The sequence below is a fragment of the Pipistrellus hanaki genome (genome assembly GCF_964339955.1).
Source record: "Pipistrellus hanaki genome assembly, chromosome: 14".
NCBI lineage: Eukaryota > Metazoa > Chordata > Mammalia > Chiroptera > Vespertilionidae > Pipistrellus > Pipistrellus hanaki.
In genome coordinates this window covers 18,722,588-18,737,020 of record NC_140516.1, presented here as the reverse complement: position 1 = coordinate 18,737,020, position 14,433 = coordinate 18,722,588, and the positions used below count along the sequence as shown (strand labels likewise).

The window sequence follows — 14,433 nt, the reverse complement described above, 5'->3', positions numbered from 1 at the left end:
GCCTACACAACCTACAATTAGAAAAACTTTAAGTTAAATAAGTTCATCTATAAGCAAAATATTCAAGAAAGTAATACTCAAATCTTCCTGGGAGTATAAAAGTTAAGACAGTGACCACTAGGAAGCTATAAGAAACATCTCAATCCTAATCCTAAAGTGGCTACATTTAATATTCAAAGGCATTGCACATTTTGCAGTAGGACATGATCTCACTCATCTAGGGGAAATGATGAACAACATAGACTGATGAATAAGAACTGACCCAGAGACAAGGAGGCATGGATCAGACTGTTGGACCTCAGAGGGACTGTAGGGGAGGGTGGGGATAAAGGGGAGAGATCAAAGATTTGTGTGCATGCATATAAGCCTAACCAGCGGTCAAGGACAACACGGGGGTCGGGGATGGGGATGGGGAGATGAGGACAAATATGTGATACTTAATCAATAAAGAAATTTAGCCAAAACCGGTTTGGCTCAGTGGATAGAGTATAGGCCTGTGGACTGAAAGATCCCTGGTTCGATTCCGGTCAAGGACATATACCTTGGTTGCAGGTACATACCCAGTAGGGGGTGTGCAAGAGGCAGCTGATCGATATTCCTCTCTCATGGATGTTTCTAACTCTCTATCCCTCTCTCTTCCTCTCTGTAAAAAATCAATAAAATATATTTTTTTTAATTAAAATTAAAAAAAATTTTTTAAATAAAAAATAAAGGCATTTCATGTATCATTATGTATATGAAAGAATTCTAACATAAATCTAAAAGAAGGATCTCTTAAGATACCCGTTATTCTAGAAGTTCTAGGCATTTTATCTTTTCTATACAATTCAGTAAGTGATATTTAACAAAATATTTACTTAAATAAAAACTCCTAAGTACAGGTTTGCTATACCATCAAGTTGGGATTTTGTGCTGTGCAGGTAAAATGTATTTCTTACTTGGCTATCTCCACAGGAAATCTTCCAGAGGGGTAGCTCAGCCATTTTTGAATCAGACCTTCACTCACAGTCCAGATCTGCTTTGAAGGATCAGGACATCTAAAGTCATCTGGTGGCCCACCATTCTACATTTTAAAACAAGCAGATTAGTCAGAGGGAAGAGATATTACATATAATTTAAACCTAGATATATAATCAAATATAGTATGTATAGTATTTGGCTTTTTAAAAAACAGAAGTAAATATCTACTAAATATCTGAAACAAAAACTTCTTAAATGAATCAGCAAAATTTTGTAAACTTGAGGGGGGAAAAATGTAAGGCAATCCTATCTAATAAAAGAGTAATATGGAAATTGATCATCACTCCAATACACATATGGCCACCACAAGATGGCCAGCAGGGGAGGGCAGTAGTGGGCTATCAGGTCAGCAGGGAAGGGCAGTTGGGGGAACCCAAGCCTGCAGGGGAGGGCAGCTGGGGGGGACCCAGGCCTGCAGGGGAGGGCACTTGGGAGTAACTGAGTTGACAGAGGGCAGTTGGGAACAACAAGGCCTGCAGGGGAGGGCAGGAGGGAGTGACCAGGCCAGTAGAAGAGGGCAGTTAGGGGTGACCAGGCCTGCAGGGAAGCAGTGAGGCGTCGATCAGGCTGGCAGGGGAGTGGTTAGGGGGTGATCAGGCAGGCAGGCAGGTGAGGAGTTAGGAGCCAGCAGTCCTGGATTGTGAGAGGGATGTCCCAGATTGGAGAGGGTGCAGGCTGAGCTGAGGGACACATACACCCACCCTCGTGTACGAATTTCGTGCACTGGGCCTCTAGTTACTTTATAAAATATAAAGAACATTTATTGGTTGAAAAATTTCCTCAAATTTATTTGAATTTAGTAATTATTTATGACTACTATTACCTGGGGATTAGAGTAATGTGAAAAGCTCTGATCACCACCTGAGAAAATTCTTTTTACACAGAAAGATTCTTCAGAGTCTGTGATAAAAAATGTAAAAAAGAAAAAAAAAAAATCAAGATTTATATCACATTTTTCAAAGCATCAAATAGGCTACTCAATTTTCTCTTAATCATCCTCCCATTCATGGACCCAACGATATAAAATATATGGGAATATTCTAATTGCTATGGAAATGAGACTGACCAAGTACAAACATTAAATGATCCCACAATTATAAGCAGCATTTAGTAAGTTTAGAAGTCTTGCCGAAACTGGTTTGGCTCAACGGATAGAGCGTCGGCTTGGGGACTGAAAGGTCCCAGGTTCGATTCCGGTCAAGGGCATGTACCTTGATTGCGGGCATATCCCCAGTAGGGGGTGTGCAAGAGGCAGCTGATCGATGACTCTCTCTCATCAATGTTTCTAACTCTCTATCTCTCTTCCTTCCTCTCTGTACAAAATCAATAAAATATATATTTAAAAAAAAAAAAAAAAGAAGTCTTTCTTCTGGCCTGCACACAAAAATGGTGTTTTCTAGTCTATATCTTTTTTTCTTTCATTTTCTTTTCTTTTTTAAGATAGTGCGGTAAAGTGGGATGAGAGAGAAAAACATTGATGTCATATATAATTAGTTGAAGTCATAGTGAAATACGATAGGCTCCTAATACAAGATGACTGGAGTCCTTATAAAAAAGGAAAATTGGGACCTAGATATGCACCCAGAAAGAATGCCATGTGAAAATAAAGGCAGAAATCTACTAAGCAAGGAATGCCAAAGACTGCCAGCAAACTCCTAGAAGCCAGAAGAGATATATGGAACAGATTTTCCATTATAGCCCTCAGAAGAAAGCAATCCTGCCAATCCCTTGATCTTGGATTTCTAGCCTCCAGAACTGTGAGTCAATACATTTTGTGTTGTTCAAGCCACTCAGTTCTTATTTTGTTATAGCAGCCCTAGCAAACTAATACAGGTGTCCAAACATTACCCCTTTGGCCAGCTTTAAGGAACTACCTGGAAGTCCTTGGAATATCTATCAAAAAGTGTTATCTATGTCCTTAAGGCCACACCAGATTAAGTTATGTTAACAATGTGATTTACCCTAGGGCTACAGACTTCACCTATGGAGGAGTTGAGTAAATTAAATTCACATTTAACTAGTGTGTATGTCACACCTTCAGTATAGTGCAAATAATTATCAACCATTATACAGGGTGAGGCAAAAGTAGGCTCAGTTATATGAAAACTACAATAATTAATAAATAACAATAGAAGAATACACTGTTTGGTGTACTCACAAGTGTAAATCTACTTTTGCCCCACCCTGTATATGTATCATACAATAGTATATAGTATATATAGTGTTGTAAAAGGTACATAATAAAATTTATCATTTTAACTATTTTATGTATTTATTTTTAAAATTTTTTTATTTTTTGTTAATCCTCACCCAAGGATATTCCTCCCATTGATTTTTAGAGAGAGTGAAAGGAAGGGAGAGAGAAACACTGAAGTGGGAACATCTATTGGTTACTATCGGCATGCACCTGCAACCAAGGTATGTGCCCTTGAAGGGAATCGAATCTGTGACCCTTCAGTCCAAGGACCCATTTTAACTATTTTAAAGTGTACAATCCAGCTGAAACCGGTTTGACTCAGTGGACAGAGCGTTGGTCTGTGGACTGAAAGGTGCTGGGTTCGATTCCGGTCAAGGGCATGTGCATTGGTTGCAGGCACATCCCCAGTGTTGGGAGGGATTCAGAAGGCAGCTGGTCGATGTTTCTCTCTCATCAACGTTTCTAGTTCTCTAGCCCTCTCCCTTCCTCTCTGTAAAAAAAATCAATAAAATATATTATAAATAAATAAATAAATAAAGTGTACAATTCAGCAGCATTAAGCACACTTAAAATCATGTGCAACTACCATCATAGTTCATCTCCAAAATGTGTGTTTTTTTTTTTTTTTTATCATCCTAGACATTCTGTACCCTTTTAAACAATAACTCTTCATTCTCCTCTTCCCCTGGTAACCTCTATACTATTTTCTGTTTTTATAAATTTCACTGTTTAGGTACCTCATATAGGAGGAATCATGATTATTTGTATCTTTTGTATCTTAACATGATAATTTGTATCCTTTTGTATCTTAACATGTTTTCAAGGTTCATGTTGTTGCATAGACCAAAATTTTCATTCTTTTATGACTGACTACTATTTGATTACATGTACACATTACATTTTTCATTCATTCATCTGTAGATGGACACTTGAACTGATCGATGTTGGCTACTGTGAACCAATATTTTTTTGATGAAACAAAATTGTAACAAAATAACTAATTTTAAAACTCCATCTCCTTCCTCATTTTAATACAAATAATTCCAAGGTAGTAATATGCATTCCTAATTGACTAAGTTATATAAACTGAAATACATGATTCTTTACAATAGCCATTCTGCTTCAAAATACAAAATTCTTATTCGTTTATTAGTACCCTTTATGGAAGAAACTGATACGATAAAATGCCAATATGCTGCTGAGGACACAAGAAAAAGAACACTACTACCATGTTTCCCTGAAAATAAAACATCCTCCGAAAATAAGACCTAGCGCATGGAAAGATAAGACATCCCCTGAAAATAAGACCTAGCGCAACTTTGGGAGAAAAAATTAAAATACACTGTCTTATTTTTGGGGAAACAGGGTACTAAAATAAATGTGTATTCCAAACATAAGTAACTGGAAGAAATAAAGCCATATTCTATATATAAAAATCAAACAAAAAGAAAAGAGTATCACATCTTGAACTTTGCAAAATAGAAGCATAACTGAGATAGCCTTTTAGTTACCAAAAACAACAAACAAACAAACAAGAATCTTCAAGGTTATTCATAATAAAAAGTTATGGACCTTTTCATAGTATGCTCAGCTGTACTAATAAAATGATAATATGCTAATTAGACCAGGTAAACCGGACATCTTCCAGTTGTCCAGTCCTCCTTCCAGACAAAGCCATGGTGGCGGGGGCTGAGGCAGAAGTGGTTAGGGGAGATCAGGCCAGCAGGGGAGGGTAGTTAGGGGCGATCAGACCGGCAGGGAAAAGCAGTTAGGGATGATCAGGCCGGCAGGGGAGGGCAGTTAGAAGCAATCAAGCAGGCAGGCAGGCAGGCAGATGAGTGGTTAGCAGCCAGCATCCCAGATTGCGTGAGGGATGTCCGACTGCTGGTTTAGGCCTGATCCCTGTGGTACTGGATTGGAGAGGGTGCAGACCAAGCTGAGGGCCCCCAAACCCTGGGAACAAATTTCATGCACTGTGCATCTAGTAACTGAATAAAGTCTCAACAGATTCAAGTTCCACAACTCAGAGAAAAAGTCCAAAGAAAATCAGAGATAAAATAAGGCAACAATTCTGAAGAAGAGTTTATGATGGTAAGTAAAAGGCAAATTATTTATATACTAGAGGTCTGGTGCATGACATTTGTGTACAGTAAAGGGATGGGGGAGGGTCCCTCAGCCTGGCCTGTGCCGTCTCATAGTCTGGGAGCCCTTAGGGGATGTCTGACTGATGACTTAGGCCTGTTCCTTCTGGGGAGCAGGCCTAAGCAGGCAGTCAGACATCCTTAGTACTGTTGTGGAGGTGGAAGAGGTTCATGCCACCACCACTGTGCTCGCCAGCCATGAACTGTGAGCCCAGCTTCTGGCTGAGTGATGCTTCTGACCACCAGGGGGCAGCTGCTTTGTTGTGCATCTTCTCCCTGGTCATAGAAAATGGTTGTTCTACCATTTGGTTGATTTGCATATTAGCCTTTTATTATATACTAGAGGCCTACTGCATGAATTCATGCACAGGTGAGGTCCCTCGGCCTGGCAGGCAATAGGGGCTGATCGAGGTTGATTGGGGCTGGCTTGGCTGCAGGAAGGGACCACGGGAGATTGGTCAGTCATGGGAGGTTGGCTGTGGTAGCTCACTGACCACCAGGGGACAGCTCCTGCATTGAGTATCTGTCCCCTGGTGGCAGTGCATGTCACAGCAACCACTAGTAACAGTCACTTACGCTTTTATATATATATATATATATATATATATATATATATATATATATATATATATATATATATAGAAGATGTGTGCAAGGACATTTTGGCTGTAGCATATCAAATAAATAAATAGCCCTTAATTTTCAAATTCTTTAAGGAAAACTATATAATAAAAAGGTAATACGCAAATTGTCCCCTCAACAGGGAGTTCGACCAAGGGGCGGGGCCAGCCCACCAACCACCCGGCCCAATCGGCCCTGACTTGTGGGGAGCAGGAGGAGGAGGAGGAGGAGCTCACCTGTGCACCAATTCATGCACTGGACCTCTAGTTAATTAATAACAATGAAAAATAGCTAGGTCTATTGAAAGAATAGAAAATAAAAATAAATAAATTATATATTTGGCTAAAGCACTAGGGATATAAAGCAAATTTTTAAATTTTAATATTTTAAATAGACAATATATTCTGCCCTCTGGTGGTGTATGTCATAGCTACCAGCCAGTCATTCGGTCACTTAGGTTTTTATAAATATAGATTCCAAAAAAATAGAAAATGTTAACAATTTTAAAATCCTATATATACCTAAAAGAATTGAAAGCAGGGTCTCAAAGAGATATTTGTAATACCCATGTTTGTGGCAGCAGTATTCGCAATAATCAAACGGTGGAAACAATCCCACTGCCCATCAGTGCACGAGTGGATACAATGTGGCACAGACATATAATAAAGTGTTACGCAGCCTTAAGAAGAATATTCTGACATGTGCTGCCACATGGACAAACCTTAAGGAGATTATGCTAAATTTATTAAATAATCCAGTCACAAAAAGACAAATACTACATGGTTACACTCATCCAAGGTACCCAGATCAAGTCAAATTCTTACAGACAGAATGCTGAATATTGTGGATGTCATCTGGTGGGAGGAGTAAATGGGGAGAGTGTTTAATGAATGAGTTTTAGTTTTAAGAGATGAAAGAAGTTTGAGAATGGCTGCAAAACAATATGAATATACTTAAAAATACGCTTAAAAATGGTTATGCTATATAAATTTTATGTTATGTGTATTTTACAATTAAAAATAAAAAACAAAAATATTCCTTTCCACTTGTATCTAGTCACCACCCAGTTCCCTTATGTCCAAGTCTCTGAAATGACTTTTTATTACTCTATTTATCCCAACTTTCCTTTTGTATATACTCAAATATAAACCAAACAACCATAGACACTTTTTTGTGTCTGATTTTCACTAAACAATGTGTCTTGAATTCTTTATTTAAAACAGAAAACTTTATGATTTAAGAGCAACATTTTAGCAATAACTTTAATGTGTGTGTAACAGAACTTACCAACATCTGGTGGACACTGCCCATTATATGGGCACCAATTTCCTTTCACAGTAAAAGGACTTTTCCTGTTGCTTGTTGAACCGGTTCCTAACTGCCCATTCCCACCAAGTCCAAAGGAATAAATTCGCCCTGATGAAGGAACAAAAGCAGAAGTGTGCTGCCTAGAGTAAAAGATAGAAAACCTCAGACTTAATGTTACCTTCTAAACAATTTACGTTTAGAAAAACATAGTAAAGATTATGGATTATTTTTTCAGAAATAAATTAATAAAGCCATCACAGTTCTATAATACTCTACAAAATACTTATTAATAGCCTATACTACACTAATGAATTTTGTATCACACAGCTAGGCTGCATAAATAGTTATGAGTATCCAAAAGAGTTTTCTTGTATTATTTATTAACTTAATAGTGTTAAGATGTCAGTATTTCCTGCCGAGACCAGTTTGGCTCAGTGCGGACTGAAAGGTCCCGGGTTTGATTCCAGTCAAGGGCATGTACCTTGGTTGCGGGCACATCCCCGGTAGGGGGTGTGCAAGAGGCAGCTGATCGATGATTCTCTCTCATCAATGTTTCTGACTCTCTATCCCTCTCTCTTCCTCTCTGTGAAAAATCAATAAAATATATATTAAAAAAAAAAAAAAAAAAAAAGTCAGTATTTCCCAAAGTGGTCTAAAGATTCAATACAATCCCTATAAATCATGAGAAAGCAAATTAAAATCATGATTAATACTACATATCCAAGAATTTAAAATTTTCAAAAGTCTGATGATACCAAATGGTGACAAAAATACCGAGTGTCAGGAATTCTCATACAATACTAATAGGAATTAGTATCATTTTGTTAAGTAGAATGACATTAACTCGCAAAATTCAAGTTAAGTATCCTCTACAACCGAGCAATACTATTCTAGGTATATACTTTATAAATACAAAGGTTTACGTATATCATATAATAAATGTTCAAAGAAGCATTATTTGTAATTACCAATAACTGAAACATCCAAATACCCATTAATAATAGAATAAGTACATAATTATGTATGTTTTACAGCAATGAGACCTACTGGAGCCATAGCTCCACACATATGGATAATCATGTAAGCAAGATGTTAAAAAAAATTCACCAAAGGTTACCTACAATGTTATTTCATGTATCTGAAGCTAACAGTTGACAAAATTAAACTAAATTACATAAGGATACATACAAGGTGGAAAAAAATTAAGCTAAATGGTCAAATTGAGTTAACTCATCAAAGTACATTTACCCTCTTATATGGCAGTCTATTTAATATAGACTACCAAAGATAAATATAAATTTTAAAACTCTAACTTATATTTACTGCCACCAACTGGGAATCAGGAGATCTGTAGTCTAATTCAATTTTCACCACTAACTAATCTTATGCATTAAATAATTAATTGGCCAATTCCCTCATTCTTTAGAAACAAAAAGGTAAAAACAAACAAAAAAGATGGACCCATAGTGTCCCTTCAAAATTATTGCTACAGACAATAAACACATTACATATATCCTTCAACAGATAAAGAAAGGTAAAATAATCAGTATAAAAGATGTTTCTCCTGTTATTTTAACTTAACAGCAAATTAGGCATTTAAGGGAGAATATTTTTTAATCTTAGATTACTAGATCCCTAAACAACTCATTTTAAAAAATCCTTACTTTCAGCTGAACCACCACATTCTGCTAATTTAAAGAAATGACCAACTTTAATAAAGGGAAAGAGGAGAGGCATCCCAATATGTTCTCTAGGCCTTTTAGAAAATATGAAGTTGTTCCTGTACACCCAAATTTATATATATATATATATATATATATATATATATATATATATATATATATATATATATATGTGTGTGTGTGTGTGTGTGTATATGTATATATATATATATATATATATATATATATATATATATTAAAAAGTGATATTGCAGACATCAAGGGAAAAGACATTGCTCTAAGTACTCTAAGAACTGAGATAGTTTCCTGAAACCTGTGAAAGAAAACCGTCAAAAACAAAAGTATGCCAAAGGAAAAGGTTTTTTTTTTTGTCCAACTGAAACACCAGCCTGCTCGCCCATAGAGATTCACACTTTGTAAGAACCAATGGAAAGAAACTTGACAAGCTGAACCTATTCCATATGGGAAAAAAAACTTGCTAAATAATTGTATAATGTTAGAGAGACCAAAATATCTTATATAATAGCTTACCTTCCACAAGCAATCTGAGTGACAATGCTTCCCATAAGTTCAAAAACTTTCCTTGGGTTTATTTCATGACTAGTAGAATTATGACCCAACTGACCATACCCTCCAGCTCCAAAAGTAAACACTCCACCTTCCTAAAAAAAAAAAAAAGACAAAACCCTTTATCATTAGAAGGCCTGATAAAAGTAAATCATCTTCAGGAAAATAAACTAATCTTAACTATGGAGTCAATTTTTACTTTTATTATCTTCACAATTTAACAGATGATACCTGAGACTTTTTAAGGTAAAATGTCTTAAAACGAAGCGAGTTCCAGGTTCATGACTAAATATTTTCACATGTTTTTAAAGTATTTAATTATGTTCTTGCTATTATAATTAGTTGAAGTCATCACTGAAGAGATACTAATAACTACTTTTGCAACGCCTTTCACTGACATATTCTTGTTGAATTCCAAGTACACACCTATAAAATTTCACAAAACCATTAAAACGGTATCATCCTGTTTTCAAACAAGCTATACTTTTAACACAAAGTATATATAACCAGAGTGCACAAATATTGCTATTTTTAGCACACAATATAAATGGTCTTTAAAAGTTTTATTAAAGAGGAGTGGGTGGAGGTGTAAGAGGGTATAGGGGGAATAAATGATGAAAAAAAATTAAATTAGAAAAAAATCATTATAAAATTTATAGCTGGATTAGAGATTATATACATAAAATGATCTTTGATGGCAGTTTAACAAGCAAAATTAGTATTTTTCTATTGTTTTTCTTCATATTGTAGCTTTATATATAATTCACCCTTTTTTTGGGTTTAATCCCCAGCTCCAAATGTATGGAGGCAACCAAATGCCATGTTTCTTGCCTGTGGATGTTTCTCTCTCTCCCCCTCCCCTTCCTCCCTACCATTCTGTCTGAAAAATCAATTGGAAATAATGTCCTCGGGTGAGGATAAAAATAAATAAATAAATAAATAACAACCTAAGTATTTATATGTTATTACATAAGGAAACTGATTTTTTTCTTTTAAAAACTTTTTGTCATGGAAAAATCTCAAATACCCAAAATTAAAGACAAAAATAAACATGAAATATATAACCATCACTCAGTTTCAACAACTAGCAAAAGTTAGGTACTACCATTTCTTTTTCTCGGATGTCCATTCCAGAGTCCTTTTGTACAGTACTGTAAAGCAAATTATAGGCCCTAGCTGGTTTGACTCAGTGGATAGAGTGCCAGACTATGGACTAAAGCACATGTGTCAAACACACGGCCCGCGGGCCAAATCCAGCCCGCCAAGCCTTGCAATGCGGCCCGCATCGCGCTGTCATCACTGCACTCCACTGTCAGTTTATGACATTGTCAGTTTATGACTGTTCAGTAAACCATTCGGCCCGCGATTTAGGCTGGATTTTAGATTTTGGCCCCTTCTCTGATTGAGTTCGACACCCCTAGACTAAAGGGTCCTGGGTTCAATTCCAATAAAGGACATGTACCTTGGTTGCAGGCTCCTCCCCGACCTGGGCCCTGGTTGGGGCTTGTGCAGGAGGCAACCAATCGATGTGTTTCTCTCACATCGATGTTTTTCCCCCCTCTCTCTAAAAATTAACGGAAAAATGAAAAATATTTCCTCAGGCGAGGATTAAAAATAAAATAAAGCAAATTATGGGCCCAGCCAGCATGGCTATGGTTCAGCATCAGCCTACGAATCAGGAGGTCACGGTTTGATTCCCGATCAGGGCACATGCCCAGGCTGCAGGCTCAATCCCTGTGTGGGGAGTGCAGAAAGTAGCTAATGAATGATTCTCTGCCATTATTGATGTTTCTATCTCTCTCCCTCTCTCTCATCAAACATTTTACCTATAAATGTTTATGTATCTTCACTGGCTTAAACATCTAACAGGTAAAAATATATATTACAATAGTATTATCACACCAGAGGCCTAATGCATGGAGATTCATGCAAGAATGGGCCTTCCTTCCCCTGGCTTCCTGCTCTGCCTTCGCTCAGGCTGCAGACACCCTTCGGCCTCCCCATGCTGCCCAGAGGCCCAGAGTGGCTGGGGTAATGTAGAACGTTTGTGTCCTGTCCCACCCCCAGCCACTCAGCGCCTGTATATGCCAATTAACCCGCCATCTTTGTTGGGTTAATTTGCATACTCACTTCTAATTGGCTGATGGGTATTGTGAAGGTATAGTCAATTTGCATCTTACTCTTTTATTAGTGTAGATAAAGTTAGTATTAATTTACTTTTCTGGATATAAAGTGTTAATTTTTTATTTATGATTTTTATAACTGATATTTTCCGTTTTATTCAGATATGACTTAATTTCCCAAAAAGTATGATGTATACAATGGGTTTTGACATCTATAAACATTGTGAAATGACTACTGTAACCAAGATAATTAACAAATCCATCACCTCACATACTTCTGTGTGTGTGAATGCTTCAGACCTACTCTTAGAAAATTTTAATTATACAGCACAGTATTATTAACTATAATCACCATGTTGTGCACTGGATCCTCAGAACTTATCTTGTAACTGAAAGTTTATATTCTTTGTTAACATCTCCCCATTTCCCCCAATCTCCTGGCAAACACCATTCTACTGTTTCTCTTTAAATTATTTTAATATTCCACTTATACATTGATGTAATGAACATGGGAGTGCAGTTATCTCTTTGAGATTCTGTTTTCATTTCCTTCAGATATAATTCCAGAAGTGGAATTGCTTGCTCATACAGTTCTACAATATTTATAATTTTTGAGGAACCTTCATACTGTTTTCAACAATGGCCATGCAATTCATCTTCCAATCAACAATGTACTGTACAAGGCTTCTCCTTTCTCCACATCCTCCCTAAGCCTTGTCCTTTGTGGGGATTTTTGAGAATAGCCATCCTAAAAAATGTGAGGTAATAGCTCATTGTGATTTAATTTGCATTTCCTTGATGACTGTGATGTTAACTTGAGCACCTTTGCCTGTACCTATTGGCCATTGGTGTTCTTCCTTGGGAAAATGTCTACTCAGGACTGTCTCCTTTTTATAATTAGATTATTTTAAGCTATTGAGTTTTGTGTTCCTTATATACTAGTATATTTAATATTAAGCCTTATCAGATAAGATTTACAAATATTTTCTCCCATTTCATAAGTTGCCTTTTCATTTTGTTGACTGTTTCCTTTGCAGTAAAGATGTTTTTTTTGTGTGTTTTTTTGTTGTTGGTGGTGATATAGTCCCATTTGTTTTTCTTTTTCTTTTGATGCCTGCTCTTTTGGTGTCATATCAAAAAAAATGATTACCAAAAGTTATGATTTCCCCCCCATGTTTTCTTTCAAGAGTTTTTCAGTTTTAGGCCTCATATTTAAGTCCTTCTATTTTGAAATTTTATGAGTGGCACAAGATAGGGATCCAATTTTGTCTTTTACATGTAGATATCATTTTGCAAACACCATTTATTAAAGACTATCTTGTGCCACTGTGTGTTCTTGGTGCCTTGTCAATGATTAGTTGACCATACATGTGTGCATTTATTGCTCGGCTACCCTTTTTGATTGGTCTATGTATCTGTTTTTATGTCAGTACAGTTGTTTTTAATTACTTTTATATAATTTGAAACTAGGAACTGTGATATCTCTAGCCTTTTCTTCGTCAAGATTGTTTTGATTATTCTGGATCATCAATGATTCCATACAAATTCTTAAATTATCTGTTCTGTTTCTGTGAAAAATGCCATAAGAATTATGATAGGGATTGCACTGAATCTGTAGATCACTTTGAATAGTGTATATATTAATATTACTCCTTACAATCCAAGAACATGGGATATCTTTCCACTTATTTGTATCTTCTTCAATTTCTTTCATTGATGTCTTACGTAGTTTTCAGTGTACAAGTCTTTCACCTCGGTTAAATTTGTTCCTAACTATTTATTATTTTTTCATGCTATTGTGAATGAGATTGCTTTCTTATTTGTTATATTTATAAGCCAAATGGGAGCTAAATTCAAATTAAGAAGAGCTATGCATGAGTGGGATAGAGATATACAGCATGGCAAGCCTGACTAACTTAAAAGGAACTGTTTTATTCAAATTATTTAAGCAGTATTTCACACAAAGCTGAGAAACCGAATAATATATATTATCAGCATTGAACAGAAGATTATAATTCACATTTCATAACATAAAACAAATGAGAAAATTAAGGTAAACTGTTTTTGAGAATAATAATCTAGGTCCTTTTCCAAGATAAATTATTTTTAAAATATCTTTAACACTCCTTTTAATGTACATATTAGGAAAACATTTACCAATTATGAAATAACTTCTATGAGTAATAATAAAGAAGTTTTATAGGAGTACAATACCTTGGTTAGTGCAGCAGTATGATCTTCTCCACAACAAATATAAACTATTTTCTGAGTTCTTAGTGACTTTAGTAAATTAGGAACATACCTATCTGAAAATTCCAACAAGAGACGTTAACAATATTTAATTAAAACTCTTCTACAGAGTTTCCTCAATAGCTTCCCAAGCTCAGTGGACAGTGATGACTAAATAATTTTAACCATGATTCAATGATTTTTGCATTACAAGGCTAGTACTAAGTTGGGTTTCAGGCCTTTCTATTCTACTGTGATGAAGGAGGAATTTAAAAACAGTAATTTAAGTGCTGAATTGCTTAAACGCAAATCAGCAATCAAGGAATTAGAAAGCTATTTGCTTATAATCCACACACATACTTTATATTCACCTCATGGTAATTCTACTCATAGGATCATATTTTGAAAAATATATTTTCTGCTATTTTCTAGGAGAAAAAGAGATATAATGCCCTACCCAATTTTTCTTATGCAGAAAAAAACATTTTAAATTATTTTTGAGAGTATTAGTTGGTTATCATTACTAGTTGCTACTAGACCAACAA

General features: G+C 35.9%; 1 protein-coding gene across 4 annotated transcripts in view; it reads right to left on the bottom strand.

The window, feature by feature from the left end:
• Window positions 1-14,433, bottom strand: part of HERC4 (HECT and RLD domain containing E3 ubiquitin protein ligase 4) — a 91,386-nt gene that overhangs the window by 37,837 nt on the left and 39,116 nt on the right. For all 4 annotated transcript variants that reach the window (XM_084904247.1, XM_084904249.1, XM_084904248.1 and 1 more), the window contains 5 exons: window positions 13,874-13,965; window positions 9,501-9,631; window positions 7,267-7,427; window positions 1,844-1,920; window positions 939-1,063 (listed from right to left, as the gene is read on the bottom strand). In XM_084904247.1, the coding sequence (XP_084760373.1) occupies window positions 939-1,063; window positions 1,844-1,920; window positions 7,267-7,427; window positions 9,501-9,631; window positions 13,874-13,965 (586 nt within the window). The remainder of the gene's footprint in view (window positions 1-938; window positions 1,064-1,843; window positions 1,921-7,266; window positions 7,428-9,500; window positions 9,632-13,873; window positions 13,966-14,433) is intronic.